Source organism: Chaetura pelagica, unplaced genomic scaffold (assembly GCF_000747805.2).
Source record: "Chaetura pelagica isolate M959 unplaced genomic scaffold, ChaPel_1.0 scaffold74, whole genome shotgun sequence".
Lineage (NCBI taxonomy): Eukaryota > Metazoa > Chordata > Aves > Apodiformes > Apodidae > Chaetura > Chaetura pelagica.
In genome coordinates, this window is record NW_009952982.1 from 451,107 (window position 1) to 474,219 (window position 23,113).

General features: G+C 37.6%; 1 protein-coding gene across 1 annotated transcript in view; it reads left to right on the forward strand.

Moving 5' to 3' along the window:
* CHID1 (chitinase domain containing 1) overlaps positions 1-23,113 on the forward strand; it is a 93,394-nt gene that overhangs the window by 63,097 nt on the left and 7,184 nt on the right. The window contains exon 10 of the mRNA XM_009996414.1: positions 22,499-22,579. Within this exon, the coding sequence (XP_009994716.1) occupies positions 22,499-22,579 (81 nt within the window). The remainder of the gene's footprint in view (positions 1-22,498; positions 22,580-23,113) is intronic.

A 23,113-nucleotide genomic window follows, 5' to 3' on the forward strand; every position in this document is an offset into this window, starting at 1 on the left:
CAGCCAGCATGGTTTCACTAAGGTCAAATCATGCCTGACCAATTTTGTGGCCTTCTATGACAAGGCTACAGAGATGGTGGATAATGGCAGAGCAACTGACATAATCTACCTGAATTTATGCAAGGCATTTGACGCAGTCCAACGTGACATCCTGGTATCCAAACTGACAAGATATGGATTTGACAAATGAACCACTTGGTGGATCAATAATTGGATGGATGGCCTCACCCAGAGAGTTGTAGTCAATGGCTCAATGTCCAAATGGAGGCAGGTGACAAATGGTGTTCCTCAGGGATCAGTACTGGGACCAGTGCTGTTCAAGATCTTTCTTGGAGACATGGACAAGTGGAATTGAGTGTATCCTCAGCATGTTTGCTGCTGATACCAAGCCGTGTAGAGTAGTTGATACCCTAAAGGAAAGGGATACCATCCAGATGGACCTTGAAAGGCTTGGGAGGTTGGCCAGTGCCAACCTCATGAAGTTCAACTAGGCAAAGTGCAAGGTCCTGCATGTAGGGCTGGAGCACCTCTGCTATGAAGACAGGCTGAGAGAGTTTGGGCTGTTCAGCCTGGAGAGGAGAAGGCTCCGAGGAGACTTTGTAGAAGCCTTCCAGTATCTGAAGAAGCTAACAGGAAAGCTGGGGAGGGGGTTCTCATCAGAGAGGGTAGTGATAGGACAAGGGGTAGTGGTTATAAACTGAAAGACGGTAGATTTAGGTTAGACATCAGGTGGAAATTCTTCACCATGAGGATAGTAAGGTGCTGGAATAGGTTGCCTAGGGAGGTTGTGGAAGCCCCCTCCCTGGAGGTGTTTAAGGCCAGGTTGGATGAGACTTTGTGCAGCCTGCTGTATTCTGAGGTGTCCTTGCTCATAGCAGGGAGGTTGGAACCTGCTGATCTTTAAGGTCCCTTCCAATCTTAACCATTCTATGATTTTGTGAGTGCTTGTAATGACACACTCTGACACAACTAAGTATTTAGAGAAATAAAACCACCAAAGGCATGGTGCAGCTCAGGATTCAGATTTGGACATTTGTGGGTACATGTGCCTGCATGTTACCTGTCTGCCTAAAATGCTGTGTTAGTAAGTGAACCGTAGAGGACTCCTAGTGAGATCAGTAGTCCTCTGAGGGGCAGTCCTGCTGCCTGCCTTCTCCAGCCAGGTGTCATAGGCAGCCATGTTGCCAGCATGCAAGGATATGTGGGTCTCCCTCTCTGTAAAGCTGCCTTCTGCCCTTGGACTATATGTGCTATGGCAATTCAATTATTGTATGTTAGCAAAAATTAATAAACCGGTAATAACTAAAACTAGTGAGGCAAAGCAATAATGCTCAGTGAAACATTTTTTTAAATGGTGAGAAGTTAAAATTGTATAAGATGCATTCAGACTCATACCTGACTCACACCTGTTTTATTACAGTTCCATGCTGCATATAGCACATGTCACAGCTACAGCAGAGCAGTTGTATTCCCATGCACCTTCCATGACAGCTGACTGCAGGAGTGCACCCATCTTGGTTGAGATAACTGATGAGGATGGGGACACTCTGGCCAGTCAGTGCATCCAATTACTTCAACCTAGGTTCAGCAACAAGGGTGAGACTCCAGTTCTTCTTCCTTAGGGATTTTGATGCTGTCTCCTTTGAAGTGTTTCTGCACATAAGTTGTGCCTATTGACGGCTCGTCCTCCAGAATTTTTTTGAAGGATCTTGGCCAAAATAATACAAAAAATTTACCTAGATTAAATTATTCGTCTGTCTGTCATTCAGGTTTTTGTTACAGCACATTTTTGTGCCCTACAGCACATTTTTATGTCCTAGGGGACATTTTTAATACGTCTTTTTGCAAAAAATAAAACTGTACATGGCAGATACAGGAGGGATCACCTCATCTGGCAGCAAAATATGTTGTCAGATTTCTCTCTGTCAGCTGTTTCCGTCAAAACCAGCAACTGTTTCAAAGAAAGATTGATTTCTCTGTGGCTTTTTTTTAGTATACAAATTGCATTGCATTCACATAATTAAAATACCATAACAGTTTTCACATTGCATTGCCTAATTAACAGCAATAAAGGCTACACTAAATCAGGATGCATCCGTAATTTCAGCACTAATCATGAGTGTGAGTGTCAGCATCACAATGAGGTGCACAAATCTGGAGGTAATGAGGCTATGGCTGTCTGGGAAATTCGAGTGCTGGTACAAATTGTACAGCAAGGTTTATTCCCATTTTGTTAATTATATGCTTGCACAGGGAATTGTAACCACCTCAAATTACTTTAATTTGTGAAATTCGTGTTCCAGTTATGAACTTGATAACTGACCATGAAGTTGGGTTCCCCAGCTCTCTCTTAGTGCAAAAGGACAACAAAATTCTCCAAAATTCTCTTCAGTAATGCCAAAGTTAAAGAGTATGACAAAAACATTTTGAATACAGGTAATGACTGGTATAATGTATTTTCATATCTTACCCAGTATACTAAGCTTCTTTGACTGATGAACTTAAAAATACCAGTGATTAAATGATTTGTGCTGATTCAATCCTGAGGCTGTATAAAAAACTTCTGGGTAGTTTGGAGGTTTACACAGTGCCTGAATTTTAACTTTTTGAAACATACACATTTTATGTTGATAGCCAAGTATGACAGTGATGTTTTTCACACTGCAATCTTTTATAATTAGTTCATAGTCAGCACGCAAATAGCATGCCTTAAACATTCATTCTAAATGTTACTAGAGTGGTACATGGAGAATTTTCTGTAACATGCTAACAGAATAACTATTAATTTTATCTGTATTCAGTTGTTATCTTGCATTGTTTCTAACCAAACAGTTGATATCAAATCTATTGTCATCACAAAAATGATTGTTTACAATGGGTTGAATGATTTATATTTCCTAGGCTCTGATTATCATGGTGGTGAGAAATTGTAAAGGTGCCATTGAGGTTAATGGTTATCTTCAGTAGCATGATAAGTGTTTTACGGGAAGAATACTGACAATCCCACAGTGGGTAACACAAGTAACTTCTTGTATCAGGATGTAACAGCTTAAAACGTTTTTCCAAAACCCATGGATTCTTCCTTTTCTCTAGTCATATTGAATGCTGTGTTACTTTTTGTATCAGCCAGCAGTGCTATCTCTGTTAAATTTGAGAGAGATATACTATTTCCACTTTCAGATAGTCACCAGGAGGAGCTGCTGTATATTACCTTATCATGGGTCAATTCTTGTTAAAAGACTGTATGAGCAGCCATCTTGTGTGTGAAACAGCTGTATGTTGTCTTAGATGAGAACAACAAAACCTTAATGGATTCAGTTTCATTTTTGCTTCATATTGGCTTGTGGTTTTGCTCTTGTTTCCAATCTTGTAACATTTTTTAGTTCTTTGCATTAAAGGAAGACAGCCTTTTAAAGCCTGCAAAAAGTTGCTTCTCCATCTGGATTTTCTTAATCAAACCAGCTGAACTTACTCAGTACTCTGCAGATAGTTTGTGTCCTTAACCAACATGTGGGGTTTATCAAGGTACAATTGAAAGCATAATAATGATTGCCAGCGTAAGCCCAGAACTCACATCTTCATCTGGTATTAACAGATGGTTAAGTATGGTCTTTCATAAGACTTGTTGACAGCTATTTTAGATTAAAATTTTATCTACTTGCTTTCCTATTCGGCAAAACTTGCTCTTAAAAAATTTGACTTAAAAACTGAAATGTGACAAAATTGTTATTTTGACACATACCATAAGGCTGTCTGTTCTGTCTCAAGATGCCATCTGGCAGGAGCCTTCCTCTTAGATTTCCATTCTCTGGTAGAAGATTTTGGTAAATCACAAAGCTCTGAGAGTTTTTTGCGCTAAAAGGGCAGGTAATAGAATGCAATGTAACCCAAAGGGTTGGTGGCAGTGTGTGCTGCTCCGAGCTTATCCATAGCCTTTGATGCATAACAGGCATGTCCTCTTGACTTTTTGAAAATCTTTCAGTGGAAGTTATATCTTTTTCTCAATTTTTGTTCTCCTTCATATTATTCCACAAAGCAATCAATTATTTTCTGAATTCAGCCTTGTCTTATAGCTGTACATCTTCTGTAACCTTTTCTTTCTCTTTATAAATGTTCTTTTGGCCATTATATTGCTTCAGAATGTACTTACTATCTGCTTCTCAGTACTGATGGGCTATAGTCAGGAGCTGAGACTAAATTTTTTTTTTTAAAGCTTTGCATCTCTGTGAGTATCGTGGATACTTATGAGACTTGGAAACAAAGCACAAGGGGAAGGGAAATAATAATATATTAATATTTGTTTTGTATACTGATTTAAATTATCTTATGCAACATGTTTTTTAACGTTATTTTGGCTGAGTAGAACAGAGAGTGTTGATTAGCTGGGATATCCCAAAAGCTATCAAAAAGTGCACCATGACATTGGTACCAAGTATGGGATTAATTACATCTAGCCATTCACACAGCTTCTAGGAACTTCAGGAGTTTCTCTTTGTCTCCAACAAAGACCTGAGATTGGGAGTGTGAATTCTCTCAAATCTCAGAGAGGCAGAACTGTAGACAATGTTATCTTCCCAGGTTCTGATACATTGTGTCCATGCAGAGTTAATATTGTAAGGGTCTTAATAAATTTGTACACTGCATCAGTGGAATTCTAGGAAATTATCAGAAAAGAAGTGAGAGTATAAGAAAGTGTGGAGTAGAAGCAGTAACTCAGAACTGAGTTTTTTTTTTATCCAAAAAATACAGGTGATAGTGCTAATCACTTATCTAATTACAATATCTTTTCTTCCTCTTGCCTTTCTATATAAGTAGGCTTATAAGATGTTCTTTTGAAATATAAGAAATACTGGAAAGCTATTAAAAATTGCCTACTCACATTTATTGATGAAGTTTATCTGAAGTAATATGTGTAAGATTCTAAAGGAGTAATAAATATTGCAGTTTCCTTAGTTTTTTATTACTTGATAAGCTCATATTAGCTTTGAAAGCTCTCAGGCTTTTGTATCATGAACTACTCTGAAATGTGATTCTCTCTTGAACTGTGGTTAAAATTCTCTGCTACTTAATTCAGTATTCAATAGACTGTAGCCTTAATGGTAGCTTAAGATACGTGTCCTTGTAATGTGTTAATTCACTTTCAGCATGGATCAACACTTAATGTATAATTAGCAAGTAGATTTAACAATCTGCTAGGACAGTTCTCTCTTTTGCAGAAGTATTGGGCTCATATCTCACAAGATCCAGGGTAGAGAGAGGCCACAAGAGTAAAATTGTCAAAACTGCAGTGTTGTACAACAAGGAAAGATAATGTGTTGCTGGGTTTCAGAACGTAATATTTGTGCATTGTATTAATATCAAGTTGATACTGGAAAGCAAAGTAAAATGGAATATGCCATATATGACACTGGCTTTAGCATTTGAATGTCAGGAATTTGTAGCTGTGCTGCATAAGGGACATGCAGTTGTAAAATGAGCCTTAAATGATCTGTAAGAATAATTGAAAATGGATCCCTTCTTTATGTGTGTGAATATGTTTTGCTGGCTTACAGTACCCTTCAGCAGCAAGATAATTGAAAGGTCTAAGGAGACTTTTGCTAGAAATACCCTCCCACTTCCCCCCATTTATACAGCTTGCACATATAAAGAGATTCACAGGCATAAACAGCTATTCTCAGCGGTTGTGCTACTGTTCTTCACTCAGAAGGAGGAGTACTGTGGAAATACCTACTTCTGAGCAGTGCTTGAGGGCTTAATCTATTCTGGCATATAATGTTTTGAGTACCTACAGAACAGATGAATGAATTTGAAACAGTTGCAATAAGGCTTAAAGATGTCATAGTAATCCCTAGTCAAGCCATCCTCGCTCTATGCATGAAAAGCACTTACTCAGTGTAGCATTTCCAGTCACTGAAGTTCCTCCTGACTGGAAAAGGGGGAAGATAAATCCCATTTTTAAAAAGTGAAGGAAAGGAGAACCAGGGAACTACAGGCCAGTCAGTCTCACTTCTGTGCCTGGCAAGATCATGGAGCAGATCCTCCAGAAGGCTCTGCTAAGGCACATGGAAAATGTGGAGGTAGTTGGTGACAACCAGCACGGTTTCAACAAGGGAAAATCATGCCTGACTAATTGGGTTGCCTTTTTTGATGGGGTCACAGATTGGTGGACAAGGGAGGAGCAACCAATATAATCTACCTGGACTTGTGCAAAGCTTTTGACACTGTCCTGCATGACATCCTGGTCTCAAAACTGGAACAGTACGGATTCGATGGATGGACCGCCTGGTGGATAAGGATGGTGACACTTAGAGAGTAGTGATCAACAGTTTGATGTCCAAATGGAGAACAGTGACAAGTGGCGTTCCTCAGGAGTCAGTACTGAGAAAAGTGCTGTTTACCATCTTTGTCAGCAACGTGGACAGTGGAATTGAGTGCACCCTTAGCAAGTTTGCTGACTGAAGTAAGCTGTGTGATGAAGTTGCCATTCAGAGGGACTTTAACAGGCTTACAGTTCAACAAGGCCAAGTGCAAGGTCCTGCACCTGGGCAGGACAATCCCAAGCATAAATACAGGTTGGGTGGAGAATGGATTTAGAACAGCCTTGAGGAGAAGGACCTGGGGATGTTGGTTGATGAAAACCTCAACATGAGCTGGCATTGTGCACTTGCAGCCAAGAAAGCCAATATTGTGGCCAGCAAGTCAAGGGAGGTGATTCTACCCATCTACTCAGCCCTTGTGAGACCCCGCCTGGTGGGTCTCTGTGTCCAATTTTGGAGCCCTCAACACAGGAAGGACATAGAGCTCTTGGAGCAAGTCCAGAGGAGGGCCATGAAGAAGACCAAAGGGCCAGAGCACCATTCCTATGAAGACAGTCTGAGAGAATTGCTGCTGTTCACCTGGGACACGAGAAAATTCTGGGGAGACCTTATAAGAATCTTCCAGTGCCTGAAAGGGGCCTACAGGAAAGCTGGGAAGGGACTTTTTACCATAGTGTGTAGTGATAGGAACACAGGTAAGCTGGAAGAAGGTAGATATAAATTTGACGTTAGGAATAAATTCTTTAGTGTGAGTGTGGTGAGACACTGACACAGGTTGCCCAGGGAAGTTGCGGATCCCCCCTCCCTGGAAGTGCTTGAGGCCAGGTTGCATGGAGTTTTGAACATCCTGATCTAGTGGGAGGTGCCCCTGCAAATGCAGGGGGTTTGGAACCTGATGTTCTCTAAGGTCCCTTCCAACTCACCATTCTTTGATTCTATAAACCAGATACATTAAGAGTTTAGACATTAAATTATTGCAACAAAAATGTTGACTTCATATGTAATGTATTATGATGTCTCTAATGCTGAGTTGATTCATGTCCTGGCAGGGTTTTCTTTATATTCATCAGTGTACTGGAAGTTTTCTGCACCTACAATAACTGATGATCTCAAGAGTATTTTGGTAAATATTTGCTTGAATGCTTTATAAATATTTGTTACAGTCTGCAAATGTTTGGAGTTGGCACTAAAAATATTTGCAGGTATAGCTAGCAGAGAAAACACTCCCAGCATAAGGCATGAGAAAGATAATGTTACACTAAAAAACCCTTCACTTACCAAATAAGAAATAGTGCAACAACAGAAGAAATACACCTGTAGCCATCACAGCTGTCCCAGCAAAAACTTCACTTAGGTTACAATTGTTGCTAGGAATTATCTCTGGTTTCTTGGCAGTGAGATAATTGAAGGTATAAATAAGTAATCAATAAAAGCCACTCTACTAAGAAAAGTTTGGGATGAAATCTATTACTACAACAACTTATCCTCAGAGATGAACAGAGAACTGATACAGAGGCTGTAGTTAAGCCAATAAGGTATTGGCTTCAGTTGACTTCTGCAGGTTCTTCTTGTTCTGAAGTCACTATAAACACAGTTTAAATTCAACACAGAAAAGCATGTGAAATTACACTTGGTGGTAATTATGGTTCCATCTCCTGAGCAGTCAAGTGCTTAAACTTTTTCAAGTGGTGTGGTGAGATTTCCTCAGGCAATTCACAGAAAAATTATGTTTCTGCGGTTGTAACTTAGCAAGGAAACTCTGCAGGAGCTGGAAACAAGAAGCCTGGGCAAGCAACTGAAATGATGGCACAAGCACTGCTTGTTTTTTTGTTGCATGTGCAGATTGCTGGGTTTGAAGTTCAGCTTTATCCTTGTGCTCATACTTTTGCTGGGTTGGTTACAATGCTGTAATTCTTGCCTCTCTGCTACTTTTCTTGGAGGCAGATCCTTGTTTTTTCCCCAGTAATAGACTGTACCTTGCAACTGGCTTCTTCAAGTTTCCAGATAAGCGTGGATTCTGCAAATTCACTGTTAACACCCATTCTCCCTGAGATCCTGTGGTATAGTTTCATTTTGCAGTTTGTGCAATCAAAAAGTTTAGTTTTGTCTTGTGTAGTGAGCTCTTCTCCAAGATTGCTCCCTCATAATAGCTGGTAGGCAATTGATTCTATATTACATCTGACCTAGGAGGCTAGATGTTGCTCTGATAGAGAACTGCAGATCGTGTGTACCCTGAGCCTATAAATAATGTGACATTTTCATAACCGTAAGCAACATTCATAACTTAGTGGCATTCTCTGAATCGTCAGAGGTAGCTGGTGGAAATGTTTTTAATCCTAATGTATTTCTGTCCTTTTAAAACACTTCTTTGATCCTTTTCATTTATTTTCCTTTCTTTAAATACGATACATGTATATGAATCGTGTGATTAATTCTGATGCACTTATTCCATCAGCTGTTATTCTGTATTAAATGCTGGGGTGGTAAAGATGCTGATATTGTCTCATTTTCACCCCCTAGAAGTGAAACCTTAGAAGTTCATACAATAGGTCCTTCTAACAGCTTCATATGAAAATACTTGAGTATGTTATATTGTATATACATTTTAACAATAAAGTAAGCTTAAATTTATATAAAATTTAAAATCTTCTGAAAACAAAGCAAAACCTTGGAACATGTTTTTGCCAAGGAATTAGAATGTTGTGCTTAATTGTAGACACACAATTATACATTATACAATTGTACATTTCCTGAGATGAATCTGAAAATCAAATTAAACAGCAAAAAAAAACCTGACAGTGTTTACACAATGAAAGATAACCAATTTTGACTAGTAAATAAGCATTTTGGGTTTACTTCTATATTTTTGTGTTTACTTAAATGTTAGTAAAATATCTAAATATTTTGAATAATTTCTTCATTTATAATTCAGTTAAATTGTTTCAGAAATACTTGTCAGACCAAATGCAAGTATTTGTGTTCCACTAACACTGACCAGCAGAGGAGCAGAAGTAGGTTTTACCTTTGTTCAAAGGAGGAAGGATATGATTAGATACTGGCAGAATGGTAGGTCAGTGTTTATGAGTCTTGGTTTGACTTGCTGAAGAAGTCATAGGGTCAAGAGGGAAGGTTTGATGCGGGTGGTGAATATCAGACATCAGTCAAGAATTTTTTTCTTCTATCATGTCTGAGGTTGTAGTTAGTGACAGATAAATATAGCAATAAAATTCTACCGATTTCCATATATTGTACTTATTAGAGCTGAACCTTTTTTAAGAAGTCATTTAGCCACCAAGTAAAAACAAATATGAATACCCTGTGTTAGCTTTAAATTTAATTTTGAGTATCCAGTAACTCAAATGAAAAGGTAAGAAAACTTGGATATATTATTGTACTTTATTTATTTTAGCCTTCCCACCTCTGTCTCAATTTATTATGCATCATCCTGAAGTGTGAAATACGGTGACAATTTGATGGTTTTATGAATTCTTTCAGCACTCTTCTACTCAGTATGTTATTTTATTGTAGATGCAAAATATAAAATTGCAACAAAGGTTATAGGTTTGAAAGTGGAGGTGCAGGTGAAAACTACCATAAAAGGAGAATCTGTAATACCTGCCTGTCAAGTTCTTTAGATTTTGTTGTTATAGCAACTGGTTAGCCTCTTCCATATTTAAAATATCTTGTGTCAAATAATTAGCACTGTTTAATTGTATTTTATTGCAAAAGAGACAAATAATTAAACAGGTTCTTGCAATTGCTATGGGGCCAGGAAGGGTCAGAAACTACTTGTAATTGGAATACATTTAATGCATATTAATTGTTAGGTCTAATAATCTGACTATCTCTTCATTCCCCAGGATTCAAAAAAGTATCCAACATATTTGAATTGGCTATTGCTTGCTCAGAAACATTAATGGATAAAAATTAGCTCTTGTCCCTACTCTTCTCCCCTTTGTCTTGTCAGCTTAAGAAACCTATAACATGTATGATGTATTTAGACCTTCCCTGATGTGCTATCCACATCAACTAATGGCCCAATAAAATCTGTTCTGGCCTTTTCAGTGTGTTTCTTTATATTTTGGCTGTCAGTCATGTATTGCTGCAGGTTAAATTCTTCTGTTTTCCCTCCTAGCATGGTCCTCTGCATGGAAATTTTCTTAGCATTTGATCAAAGGCAACAATCCACAAAAGCTGAGCTTTTTTTGGGAAAAAAAAAATAAATATAAAAATTACTCATAATGTAGTATTTGGGATCTCAAGGCAGCAAGTGCCGAAATCAATCAGAAAAACTAGTTCAACTGATCCCAGTTATGGAAACAGAGCTTATTGAAAAGTCAAAAGCCTGCTTTTTTTTCATGGTCTGAGGAGGTAAATTTCATTTCTTTCCAGAACTTCTGGATTTGAATCATCAACCATTTTTCTGATGCCAAGTACAGAATCCATCATCCAGCAACGACAGTTCTTTGCTTTAAGAGAAAACTGTGCCATCCTGAAGGGGAAAGATTGAAATAAAAGAGCTTCTGGAGTGGTACAATAGCTATATGCTAGACTACAATGTGATTAAAGCCATAGAGTCATAAAATCATAGAATAGTTTGTGTTGGAAGGGACCATAAAGATCATATGGTTCCAACCCCCATGCCTGGGCAGGGACAACTCCCACTAGATCAAGTTGCTCAAGGCCCCATCCAACCAGGTCTTGAAGACCTCCTGGAAGGGGGCATCCATAACCTCCCTGGGCAGCCTGTACCAGCATCTCACCACCCTCACAGGAAAGAACTTTTTCCTAGTGTCCAACCTGAATCTCGCCTCTTTAAGCTTCAGCCCCTTGTCCTCTCACTATATACCCATGTAAAAAGCCCTACCCCAGCTTTCTTGTAGGCCTCCTTCAGATACTGGAAAGTTGTTACAAGGTCTCTTTTCCAAGCTGAACAACCCAAACTTCCTAAGCCTATCCTCATAGGGGAGCTGCTCCAGTCCTTTGATCATCTTTGTGGCTCTCCTTTGAACATTCTTGAGGAGTTCTATGTGCTTCTTATGTTGAGGACTCCAGAACTGGACACAATACTCCAGGTGGGGTGTGACCAGAGCAGAGTAGAGGGGGAGAATCACCTCTCTTGACCATGTTTCTTTTCATGCAGCCCAGGGTACAGTTGGCTTTCTGAGCTGAGGTTTATTGCAACAGCTGCAATGGAAGACAAGAGAGGAACAGATGACAGCCCACCTTACATAAAAGTAAGCACAATTAAAATAATACCCAGCAAAAGCCTTGTCAATCCCAAACACAGGGTCAGTAAGTCTTTTAGTGACTGCAGCTGGGACTTTTTCATCTAAATCCACACATAGTTGCCCATGTTATTCGTGTTCTTACATTGCATGGCTTGCAGTTTTATAGTCAATGGTCTCATCAGTTTCTTTTAATCTTCTAGCTTTGCTATCATCCTCCTTGTTTTCTTTACTTAACATAGTGCTTTGTATCTCGTCCTTGTGTGTATGACTGTACCAGGAGCTTAGGATAATAGGGTATGCGGGGCACTCAGGTGGCACCTCGGCGATATGGTTTCAAAATGGTTCTTTGCAATGAAAAGGCCCTAAGGCATGTCCTGAGGTAGAAGAATTTACTTATTTGTGGCAAATGAACTGATTCAGTAGCTTGAACTTAGTTCAATGGAATCCATTTTTTAAATTAAAACAAGTACTTTCCTTGAGCCTTCAGAAAAAAAGCAATGTTCACTGATGAAATCAGAAGAAAAAAAGAAAATTGCAACCTTTTTCCCCCAACAGTTGTTTAAAAACGTGCTTTTAAAAAATAATACATTGTTTCTTCATTACACATTACATCAGTCTCTCTTTCACTATGTTTTTAGTAACTGGTGCCTTGCAGGATTTTTTGTTCTTAAATTTTGCTTTGCATTTTCTGGATTCACCTTCTGTTACATGCATATCATAGTGTTTGTTAGTATTTCACTTATTTAGATTTATAATTAGTTAGGTGTTTAAAGGACATTATTCTTTTATTATTTACAGAGCTGTACTGGTGGTTACTTGGTGTGTTGGATGACTTGTGTGGGGAGGGCAAAGTGAGAGTATTTTGAAAGTGTTGCAATTTAATATAGTTGCACATGGAACCACTTTAGATATATAAATACCCTACCTTTTGCAGTGTACTAGGATAAATCGTGATAACTGCAAATAGAAAACATCTGTCATTCCAACTCAGCAAAAGGATTTGTTTTCTAACTTCCCCAGACGTTAACAAAATTTTGGCATGTACACAGGTCCCACATATGCTGTATAGGAGTATCCCACATGTGATATAGTTACCCTTTAACTGTTCCTCTGAATCAACAATTTCTTAAGCAAACCAAAGACCCTTTGTGTACAGAGTGCTGTATACCTGGTAGAGGGCTGTAGGTATGGTTACTGAAAAAAGTGCTGTTTTTTTTTTTTAAGTTTTAAAAAAATATATGTGCACACCTGTTAGAGGTAAAATAGTATTCCATTTTGAAATTTCCAGTGTAAAAAATGTGGTGGCTATCATTTTATCCCTTGATTTGCACTCCCAAGTGTTGCCATTTGATTTAAATAACAGCTGTTTTGGAAGTAATTTTGAATAAATATATGCATGTTGGGTTTTGCTATAAAATTCATTCTTAACCTTAAGAAGTGGTAGCAACTGGCACAGATGTGTTTATTCAGCAGAAGCTAAACAAATGAAAATATGCAAATACTTGTATTTACAAAAAAGAAATTGAAGACATCCTGCTGTTTTTTCATTATGAAAAGTCCCGGGTTTTTCTCTAAAGCTGAACATGGCCACATTAATATGTATTATTTAAACTAAATACCAAGAGATTTAAAATCTGTATTCTCAAATATTTGCTTAACTGATGAAGGCAGTTTCTTAAATTTGCAAAAATATTCACTATTATTGGATAAAATATATTTTTTTACTTCATAGCCCATCTTCAGTTCAGGTCATGCCAGAAACGGAGGAATTGTAAGCCATTCAGGTTATTCTAAGGCATCATAAAAATATAGTAATGCTTTGAGATTTGCATTATTAATGGGAGATTAAAAGTAATTTGGATTAATTTGTCGTAATTGTATCTTTTTAGAAAAATAAAGGCTGAAAATATTACGTTACTTGTATTGGTGTAAATCCAGAGTAAGTCTATATAACCGTGACTAAAACATGGGCCATTGAGAGGAGAAACATCGCTGACCTGGTTCAGTTTTCCATAACAAGAGCCCTGCAGCCTGCAAGTTTTGTGCTCTGCCTGAGGTCATCTCAGAGCTATGCTGCTAGCACATCTTCCCCTTCAATTACAGAATACTTCTCCCTTCCTTGGTGCCTTCTGCTGCTTGCATCAAACACGTTGCCTTTCATTCTACTTTGCAGCCAAGTGCAAGCTTTCCATAACTGTGCCCTGCATGGGGCTTGGGCCCTTCCCATCTGTCTCAGCCAGGGCCTATTAGCAACTCTGGAAACAGCAGGCTTGAGCACCTACCTGGCACAAGCCTCCTGGAAACCATTAAAATTGTCCTGTGGTAGCCCAGACCCAGGTTAAATAAATTATATTGGATAATAAATGCATAATAATGCTGTCAAAATTTAAAATACATAAAGTATAAGTTATGTAACAAGCATCTACCAAGTGGAAGAGAAGCAGCTTAGTCACAGAAATGTTATCCTTGCAGAATTCTGAAGTACTGAAAAGTGCTTCAAGGCTTCTAAGAAAATGAAAATGTTTGAAGGAGAATTAAAAATATGCATTGTTGCACTACAGAATCTTCTGGGATAATCATCTAAGACAGCATTGGTGGTCTGAGACTTGTCCTGATAAGAGGGTTATTTTCCCAGTGCAGTTATCCATGACTAAATGGAGGCATCTGTAAAGATTTCAGTTTGATACAGATCTCCACATTCTGTCCTTTTATTTTTCCATATACCACAAAAGATCCAGATGACAAATTCTGTTATTTTTCTGCAAGAAAGTTAGGTGCTTTATTGACAGTTTTGCTGAGTGTTCTCCTTAATACCTTTTTATCCTAGTAGTTTTGTGACTAGTTTTAATTAAAATGTGATATTCTACTTTCTCTGAGTATCATATAAAATAGTTGAAATATTACATTGATTTTAAAATAAAGTATAAAACTAATACAGTATTTTAATAAATGATATATGATTTGACATACAGTGGTATATACTAAGTACTGCTGTTGACACATCTACATATTAGTTAGTATGTAACAATATGAACTCTATTTAGAAGAATTTGCATGCATGCAAATGTCTCACAGAATAGGCCTTGGCATTTGCACAACCCTATTAGGAATAACTACCTAGTGCTGGTACTGTCAAACACTTAACTGCCACTTTCCTACACAGTATAAACAAGCTATACTGTAGGATTTAAACAAATCAGTGTGGCTGTCATCAAAGACAGCATGCAGTACTCTAAGTGTGTTTGTATAAGGAATGGTTTTACCAAGCCCTGTGGACCCGTGAACCTCCATGGTGAATGTTTTTTAATAATGGAGGAGAGGAGGTTTCTTGTTTTTTTTAAGGATTTTGGTCATTAGTGTGTCCTGTAAGTTTTATATTATTTACTTTTATATTATATGTATTATTTTCTAGATACACAAATATAAATACTGTAATATATTATTAAATTATATTATTTATATAGATTTACCATACTTGTTATTTGTGGATGGTGAATGTTATGAATTTGGAGGAAAATGAGTTTGTTTTCACAGTGATAAATTTTAGACCTGCCAAATGTAGCCTGACATCTGCTTTAAACAAGGGTGTTCGACTTGTCTCTGATGTACAGCCGGAGACAGTTGTGATGACTAATGAAAATATTTTTATTAATGAAATAGGATGTGTGAAGGAGGGGAAGATCTATTTCATATCAAGTTCTAAATTATTAAATTATTTCTATTAAGACTGTTTTATACATCTGCTTTTTTTTTTTTTTTTCTGCTTTATTTCAATATAAGATTGGGGAAGATTCTTGCTTAGAGGTGAGCACACAGGAGTAGTTCTGTCTGGTATAGTTTGTAACTGGAGTGAGTCAGAAAAACCTTGAGGTGACCATTTTCCTTGTTTGAGAGAGAAGATTGCTATTCTGTTTACCTAGCAGTATGCCTACTTGCTATTAATTCTGCGATGAATATCAAAGATAACATCACAGTTTTGTTGACTGATTACTTTTAAAGTGTGTGCAAGGCAATCAAGACCAAATGAAGATACATTTGTCCTGGTTTAAATAGTAATGGCAAGAGACAAATTAGAAGGCAGAACTGCTCCCTATTATCCCCCCACCCAAGGGAAGATAGAAGGGGAATAAGGAAGACAGAAACTGTAACACAGAAAAAGGGAGTAATGCCTGGGGGAAGAAAATATATATACACTTATATACAGATAATATGTAAAACCGATTTCGCTGATCACGGGAATAGGTGGGCTAGAGTTGCTGCAAGGCTGCTTCAGGTGAGGAATCCATGGTTCCTTGCAGCACCAGATGGAGTTGGATTCTGGAGAGCAGGTAGAGAACCAAAGAATCTGCAAGCTGTAACAGCAAGAAGAGGAGTTGTGGGAAGGAAAAGGGCTACGTTTCTTGTTCTCCTGACTTTTATAGAATGTGGCAGGAAGTGGGGAGAACACTGACCCCTTCCTGTGCCGACCCTCCCGGGCCCTTCAGGGTCTTAAGAACCCACTCTCTACTTCCTCTTATAGGTGTTCAACATCATGCCAGGGCCACTTAAATGATAACAATGTTTTTATCAAAGGCTTCAAATAGACCAATATACAGAGATAATTTAAATTATATTAGAAAAAAATTAATTTGCATGTGGGACCTCTAGCTTTTAGCTCATAGTCAAACTAATTTTTTTTTTTAGTATGACTAAATGGGATAGTTACTTGAGCTAGTCTGTAACAGTATGCTTTATTCTATTCAGTTCTCTTGAGCTTTTGTTTCTGTGATCTTGCCTGAATTGTGCTTTTTTTGTTCTATCACAGTAAACTTCTACCACTAACTTGTCTTCTGCCTGACAGGAGTGTGCCTTTTGGCCAGAGCAGAAACAGACCATACAGCAAGCTTTGAAAGGCAATGAACTCATTCTTTCAAGACAGAAAAAGCTGACAAAACCAAATAGTGACCTGTTAGGTGTTAGATTAGATAAATCAAAAAGAAAAATCTATGTCTAACTGAACAAATACAAGCAAAAACATCGTCTGATACTTCAGCTAGAAAGTTTAGACTTGGCAATGGTCAGGAGCAAAAAAAGATTTCTAATAGCAAACATGCAAAGTTGATGTATACGAACAAAAAGCAACTCCGTAGACAGTTGCTATCATAAATAGTTGGCACTGGGAAAAAAAGTTCAGATTTTGTAGACCCAGGTGTCTTGAAAAATAGATCAGAACAAAAAAAAAATCTGTCGTTACAAAAAATTAAAAATAGAATGGAGCTGCTGAACAGCAGTGTGCTATTGAAGGTATATAGAAATGCAAAACTTGTGCCTCAATCTAGTTTTCTCTATTGCCTGAGAAATATTTACTGGCTTATAAAAAATACCTTGTTTTCTCTAATATTTTCATTATGTTCCTCTTATATCTCTCAATTTTTGTCAAAATCTTGTGTATATAAACATTCACACCTTTTTCTGCCTTATGTGTGATTACTTCTTTGATCAATAGCTAACTGTAACTTTCTTTTTTTGGTAAAGAACCACCATTTTGGTTATATTGAGAAAAATTACCATGCACTTGATTACTTTCAGCTGTACTTGCAGTTCCCTAGGATAATTTGCCAGCATACCATTGTGTACACTCTCAGAAAGGGCTTTTTCTTTATAAAACCTCTGTGAAGTTACATGCAAATACGGGGCACTATTAACACATAAATCTGGATACAAACTAATGCTGTCATGTTCGTAGTTTCTTCTGTAGCCATAAGGTACTGAGAAGTTTTAATGCGCATTATGTCCCTGAGACAAGAGCAAGAAGACAGTGCTTCTGAAAAGCTTGACACTGTCATCTGTGTCTCCAGAGTTCTATAAAATAGGAATACTTGGCTGCCTCTCTGCAGTGTTCACTAAGTATTATTGTTTCTAAATTACTTTGATAATGTTAAATTAAGTACACTTTTGAAGAGCCCAGAGTAATGGTGGAAGTGTTGCTGAGGTTCTGCTTATTTTCATTAGGCTGGTGCGTCATGTTTTGGCTTGTGCATCAGGGCAGAAGGTACAAGGTTTGTGTGAGGTTGGTAGGGAAGCACCAAAAAGTGTTGTCTGTCATATCAGTGATGAAGTATTGTGAAGCAATCAGTGAGAATTACTTTATAAAACTTAATGAAAGCAGCACACCCATAGACTATTCTATTTGAAACCTCTTACTATTGAAATAGTAAAAATGCTATTGCCTTTTAAAACTGACAGAGCAAAGGTGCAGAAACAACAGAGAAAACAGAGAAAGATGACACTTGTGTATAGATCTTTCATTTCTAGGCTTCTACCTGAATACTTTAACAGCCTTAACCTAAAAAAGCCCACAGTAATGAAAATGAACAGACTGGTGTCTCTTGGCAAACTGGTTTTGGTTTTAAGTTGTTTTACATGAAATAAAGATTGTAACAGAACTATTTTTTAATAATATCCCTTGCAGAAGGAATAAGTAAGACTTTTAGAATGTGCTCTCACTCAAATCCTCAGAGTAAAAACTGTTTTTATGCTAGTGTGTTCTTTTATTCTCTAGCAGACACATACTAGCTATTTCTTGGATAACCTGTTTGCTTTTGAAATAACTTGTGAGATTTTTGTTAATAAAATCTTGATTCTTTAATGTGCAAGCGAGGGATAAAGTGGTATACAACTTCACTACCTTTTGAAGTTGGAAGTTTATGTATTGTAAACATGGTGTTACTGAGAATTAAATAGGGAGAGGAGAGGAGAGGAAAGGAGAGGAGTAAGAATGTGATTAAGTGATCCTGATGGTACCAGCGTGGAGAAAGCTAACTTCATTGGTCCATCTATTACCAATCTTTATTACTGCACAATATGTAATACTATTTAAATGTATATATACACACACATAATATTATGCTATAAGTGACTCTGCAATTAGGCTTTTCATAAATTTCTGCATGCTCACAAAACTTCTTGAAAGGCTAATATCTAAAGATTGTTAAATTGCGAAGCATCTCTACTAATGAGAACTGAGGAGAAAATGTAAAGTGTTAGAAAAGAGCATAAAAATTGTATGCATGCTCAGTACTGGTTTCCTTTTCACTAAAGCTTTTCAGTTGAAGAACAACTCAGGACTAGTAAAGCAAAGCACCTGAGGATTAAAAAGTTTAACCTTTGTAAAAAAATCCTGGTCTAAAAATTATGTATGAATCTATATGTTTTTCTAGAATGTATATTCTTGTTGCAGAAGGTATATTAGAGGCTTGTTTCTTTATATTCGCAGTGAAAAAGTGTTACCCATGAAGATAAATACCTTCTTCAGGGGGACTGGTTTTTACATTATCATATTCTAGTGCCATACCATTTTTCATGTTTTGGCAGAGAAGTGTCTTAAACAAGAAGCACCAGCCATAAATCCTGAGAACCTTTCTTCTGTATCATTTAGTTAGTAGTTGACTGTGCAGCAAAGTGCAGGAGTGTGTAGGTGTAGCATAAACAACATTAGTGTTGTTTATAGATAAACACCTTTGGCAGGACTGACTCTACAGGTACTTCCTGTTTTGGTTTCTCATTTACTCTGTGGAAGGGAATGCTGGTTTTAGTCCAACTCTAGCCAATGGGTTGGTAACCAAGAATATAAAAATTGTAAGAGTAACAGTAGGTGTCTGTACACCAAGGAGTGTTGTTCTTTTGGACAGAGGTTTGGCAGTTATTTGTAGTAAAACACTGAGAATTTGAAGTTTTGTATGAAGGGTGTCAGGCAGTCTTAGAATTGTTTCTAAACACTTTTGCCTCATGTGCCATGTTTTTAGTAACTAGATTGCAACTTAAACTTTGAAAGCCCAGTTGTAACAACTGAATTGATACTGTCGCTATAAGAAGGAATGTTTTGGTAAACGAGAATGTTGCTCTGGCTAAATTAAACCAAGACCTAAATAAATGAGCCATGATGGCAGTTCTCTGTTTAAGAACAAGTATTTGCAGCTCAACTTTCTCTGCTAATGGTCACAGACTTTCCAGGAAATACATATGCAAGGCAATGCAGCTGAGATTTCAGTGTTTATCATACTCATAAGTGCCAAGACAGCTTGACAAAAAAAGAAAGCTATTAAGTTAGGAGCTGACAGATGAGGAAGCAAATAAATTAGTCTGGGTAGGAGTATAAAAGCAGATGCAAACTGGGACAGTGGCAGTAGAAAGAGGGTTAAATTAGAAATAGAGGAGAGAAAAATATAAATAAATATTAATCAAAACAAGAAGAGTGATGTGGCAAGTGGAGAGAAGAAGGAAGACTGGCTGTGCTGAACTCTCTGTCCATCCCTTTTCCTCTTTGAGAACCTGGAAATGAATCTTTATCTCTTGTACCCCAGCCACACCAATATTCCATGCTTGTCTGCTTCAGTGTGATGGAAAATTTGTCTTTTCAATCTTTTTTTTTTTTTAATAACTATGTATAAAATATTTGTTGAGTCAAGTATTTCTTCAGCTAGGACATGTGTTAAGAGTGCCTGGGTAAGAATTAGTTTGAGTGAAGCAAGTGTGTTGCAATACAGGTTCTGCAGATATTCACAGGAACCCTTCTGCTCACAGTGCGCAGAGGTAATAGGAAATATGATGGATCTGGGAGATGTTATCTGTAAAGCTCCTGTATGTTTTACTTCAAGAAAATTAATTGTGACTGGGGCAGATGACTAAAGGAAGGGAATGGATTGTTCCCAAGTTAATAAAATAGACAGCCTATGGGAAACAGCTCTTGTTTCTTCCTGCACCTCTGCCAGACCTCACAGCAACTTTGTTGTCCAGTTGAAAAATATCAAACCTGCCTTTCAGAAGGACTGAGTATGCAGTTGCAACTAAAGTAAATGGGATCTTATTGTTTTGAAAATAGTACTTGGAGGTCTTATAACCATACATGATACTTGAAGATAATTTGTTCATTTTTGCTTTTACATACTGCGGTGATAAATGCCTGGAGGCAGGAGAAAAGGAAATAAATTATCCTATTAAGACGGGCTCTCATGAAATGTGCTGTATGCCTGAAGGGTTTTAAAATAATAATATACCTTAAAAATAAAGGGTATAGTAATTTCTTCAAGTTGCATTTCTAATTTGAAAGCGCGATCATGTGTATGTTGAACACTTTTTAATTGTGTTGGGATTTTTAGTAAGTGAAATTAGTATTTCCCGTCTAAAGTTATATGTTCAGTAACAAAGCTACCTAGCAGCATGTTTTCACTGGTAATTCTTGTCTTCTGGGCTGTAACATCTTGGTTCGATATTCTACATGTCCTGGTTTGAGCCAGGATGAAGCCAGTTTTCTTTTTACTGATTTTTTTTGTTGTTGTTGTTGTTTTGTTTTTTTTTCCCTTCAGTGAGCTCTCTTTTAACTAGCAGCAAGTTTTCCAGCTGGTGGACTGATAATGCTGGAAAGTTTATGTTACTGGGCAACCTGTTTCAGTGTCTCACCACCCTCACAGTCAAGAATTTCTTCCTAATGTCTAACCTAAATCTCCCTTCCTCCAGTTTTCAGCCATTATCCCTTGTCCTCTCACTACAAGCCTTTGTAAAAAGTCCCTCCTCGGCTTTCCGATAAGTCCCCTTCAGGTACTTGAAGGCTGCTATGAGGTTTCCCCAAAGCCTTCACTTCTCCAGGCTGGGCAACCCCAACTCTTCCAGCCTGTCTTCACAGGAGAGGTGCTCCAGCCCTCTGATCATCTTTGTAGTCTTCCTCTAGACTTGCTTCAGGAGCTCCATGTCCTTCCTTTGTTGGGGGCTCCAGGACTGGACACAGCACTCCAGCTGGGGTCTCACAAGAGCCAAGTAAAGGGGGAGAATCACCTCCCTTCACCTGATGATCATGGGCAGAGAAATTACTGCAACTATGAGACATATTGTGGAAGAGATGGATTTCGCAAAAATTGACACATATTTTTAATCCTATCTTATGACCATGTTTGCCTGTGACAGCTTTATGTATTCATGATAAGTAGTACTGACAATTAAACTTTTAATTCAAATTCATTACACAATCCCTGAGGTAAAAGAAGAAATGGTGCTTGGCCCGTGGCTAGATAAACCCCCTAATGTTTAGTCAGGAAAGTTAGCAGCAGAGTCAAGTTCAGCCTTCTTGCTGGCCAAAGATGCAGGTTAGTAAGATGCAGAAGAGACAGAGGAACATGTGATAGAAAATTGTCTTATTTCTGTGATACCTATGTGGCCTCTAACATTAGCAGTAGCTGGCTGTCTTCTGGTCTTAAGTGAGTCAGCGTGCATCTTCGTTTCCATTGTGAAGTCAGAAGTGCACACACAATAAAACACTGTCTCTACACTGAGACAATACTGTGAGCTAATCAAGAACATTAATTTACAGCATGCTAACTATTCCACACCAGTTCCCTATGTGGTTTTTTTGTGTACAAGTAGTGTTCTGTCCTCACTTATTTCAAGTCACTTGGCATAGTAATGCCAAAAAGCTACTGGTGGAGAAAATTCACATGCAGAGTTACTTAGCAGTAACTTTTCTTTGAAAACCAGCTGGGGTTTAGTATCATTTTTAGAAGATTAACCAAGCCCCTTTTATAGAAGAATTTTTCTGATCACATAATAATAATTCTTGTAATTAAGAATTGCTTGATTAGCCTTGAAGAACACAACTACGTACAGCCTAGGGATTATTTCACTTCCTGTGCTTTGGTATATAGGAATCAGCCTGGAGAAGTAATGAAGCACTGCCTTCATATGCCTTTATAGATATGTCAATTGATGAAAATTAACTAATTTGTTGCTTTAAAAAAAAACTAAAAATGTGAACATGTCACATTATAAAGTGGCTGAGCCATATCTTCTGTCAGCAAGAATATATTTTTGATAGTGTTCAACTCCTAAACATGGTGCAACTGTTTTTTCAGGCATTTCTGAAATGTAATTTCATAGCTGCTTTATTAACAAGTTAATTCTGTATCCGTTTTTTATTTGTAGATATGTTGAAACCTTGAAGAAACACAAACCAAAGATTGTCTGGGATGACCAAATTGCTGAACACTACTTTGAATACAAAAAGTGAGTTCTGTTTATTAACCTACTGTTCTGCAAATATTTTTGAGCATGGTCCAAGACACAAGGAATTACCAGTAGACTATAGTATGCAACTGAATTCAGCAAATGGAAATTCTGAACTGCAGTATGAAAGAGAGCTTCAGGCCAGATAAGTAAATCAGAGAAAGATTAATGAAATAACATAAGCTAAATCAAGCTTTAGAAGTCTGATAAGTAATATCTTTCAATGTTATCCCTCAAAGTTATCTGCTGAATGGCAGTTAATCAGAGGCTCTGATATTAGTACCGTGAGCTGTTGGATGATTGCCAGTAACTTGGCCAAAAATAGTTCTGAGAAAAATCTGTGGTGCAAGAGTTTGGTTTTACAAATCCTAGTCATAACTTTGGTTAAATAACTGACTTCCACTAAATGGAATGGACTGTAGAGAAGTATAATGAGAATAAGATAAAGTGACTTCCAGATAAAGTTTTTTTAAATTACTAAGAGCATGAAGGGAAAGGGTAATAACTTTCTTTTTATTTCCTTTTTCATCTTGA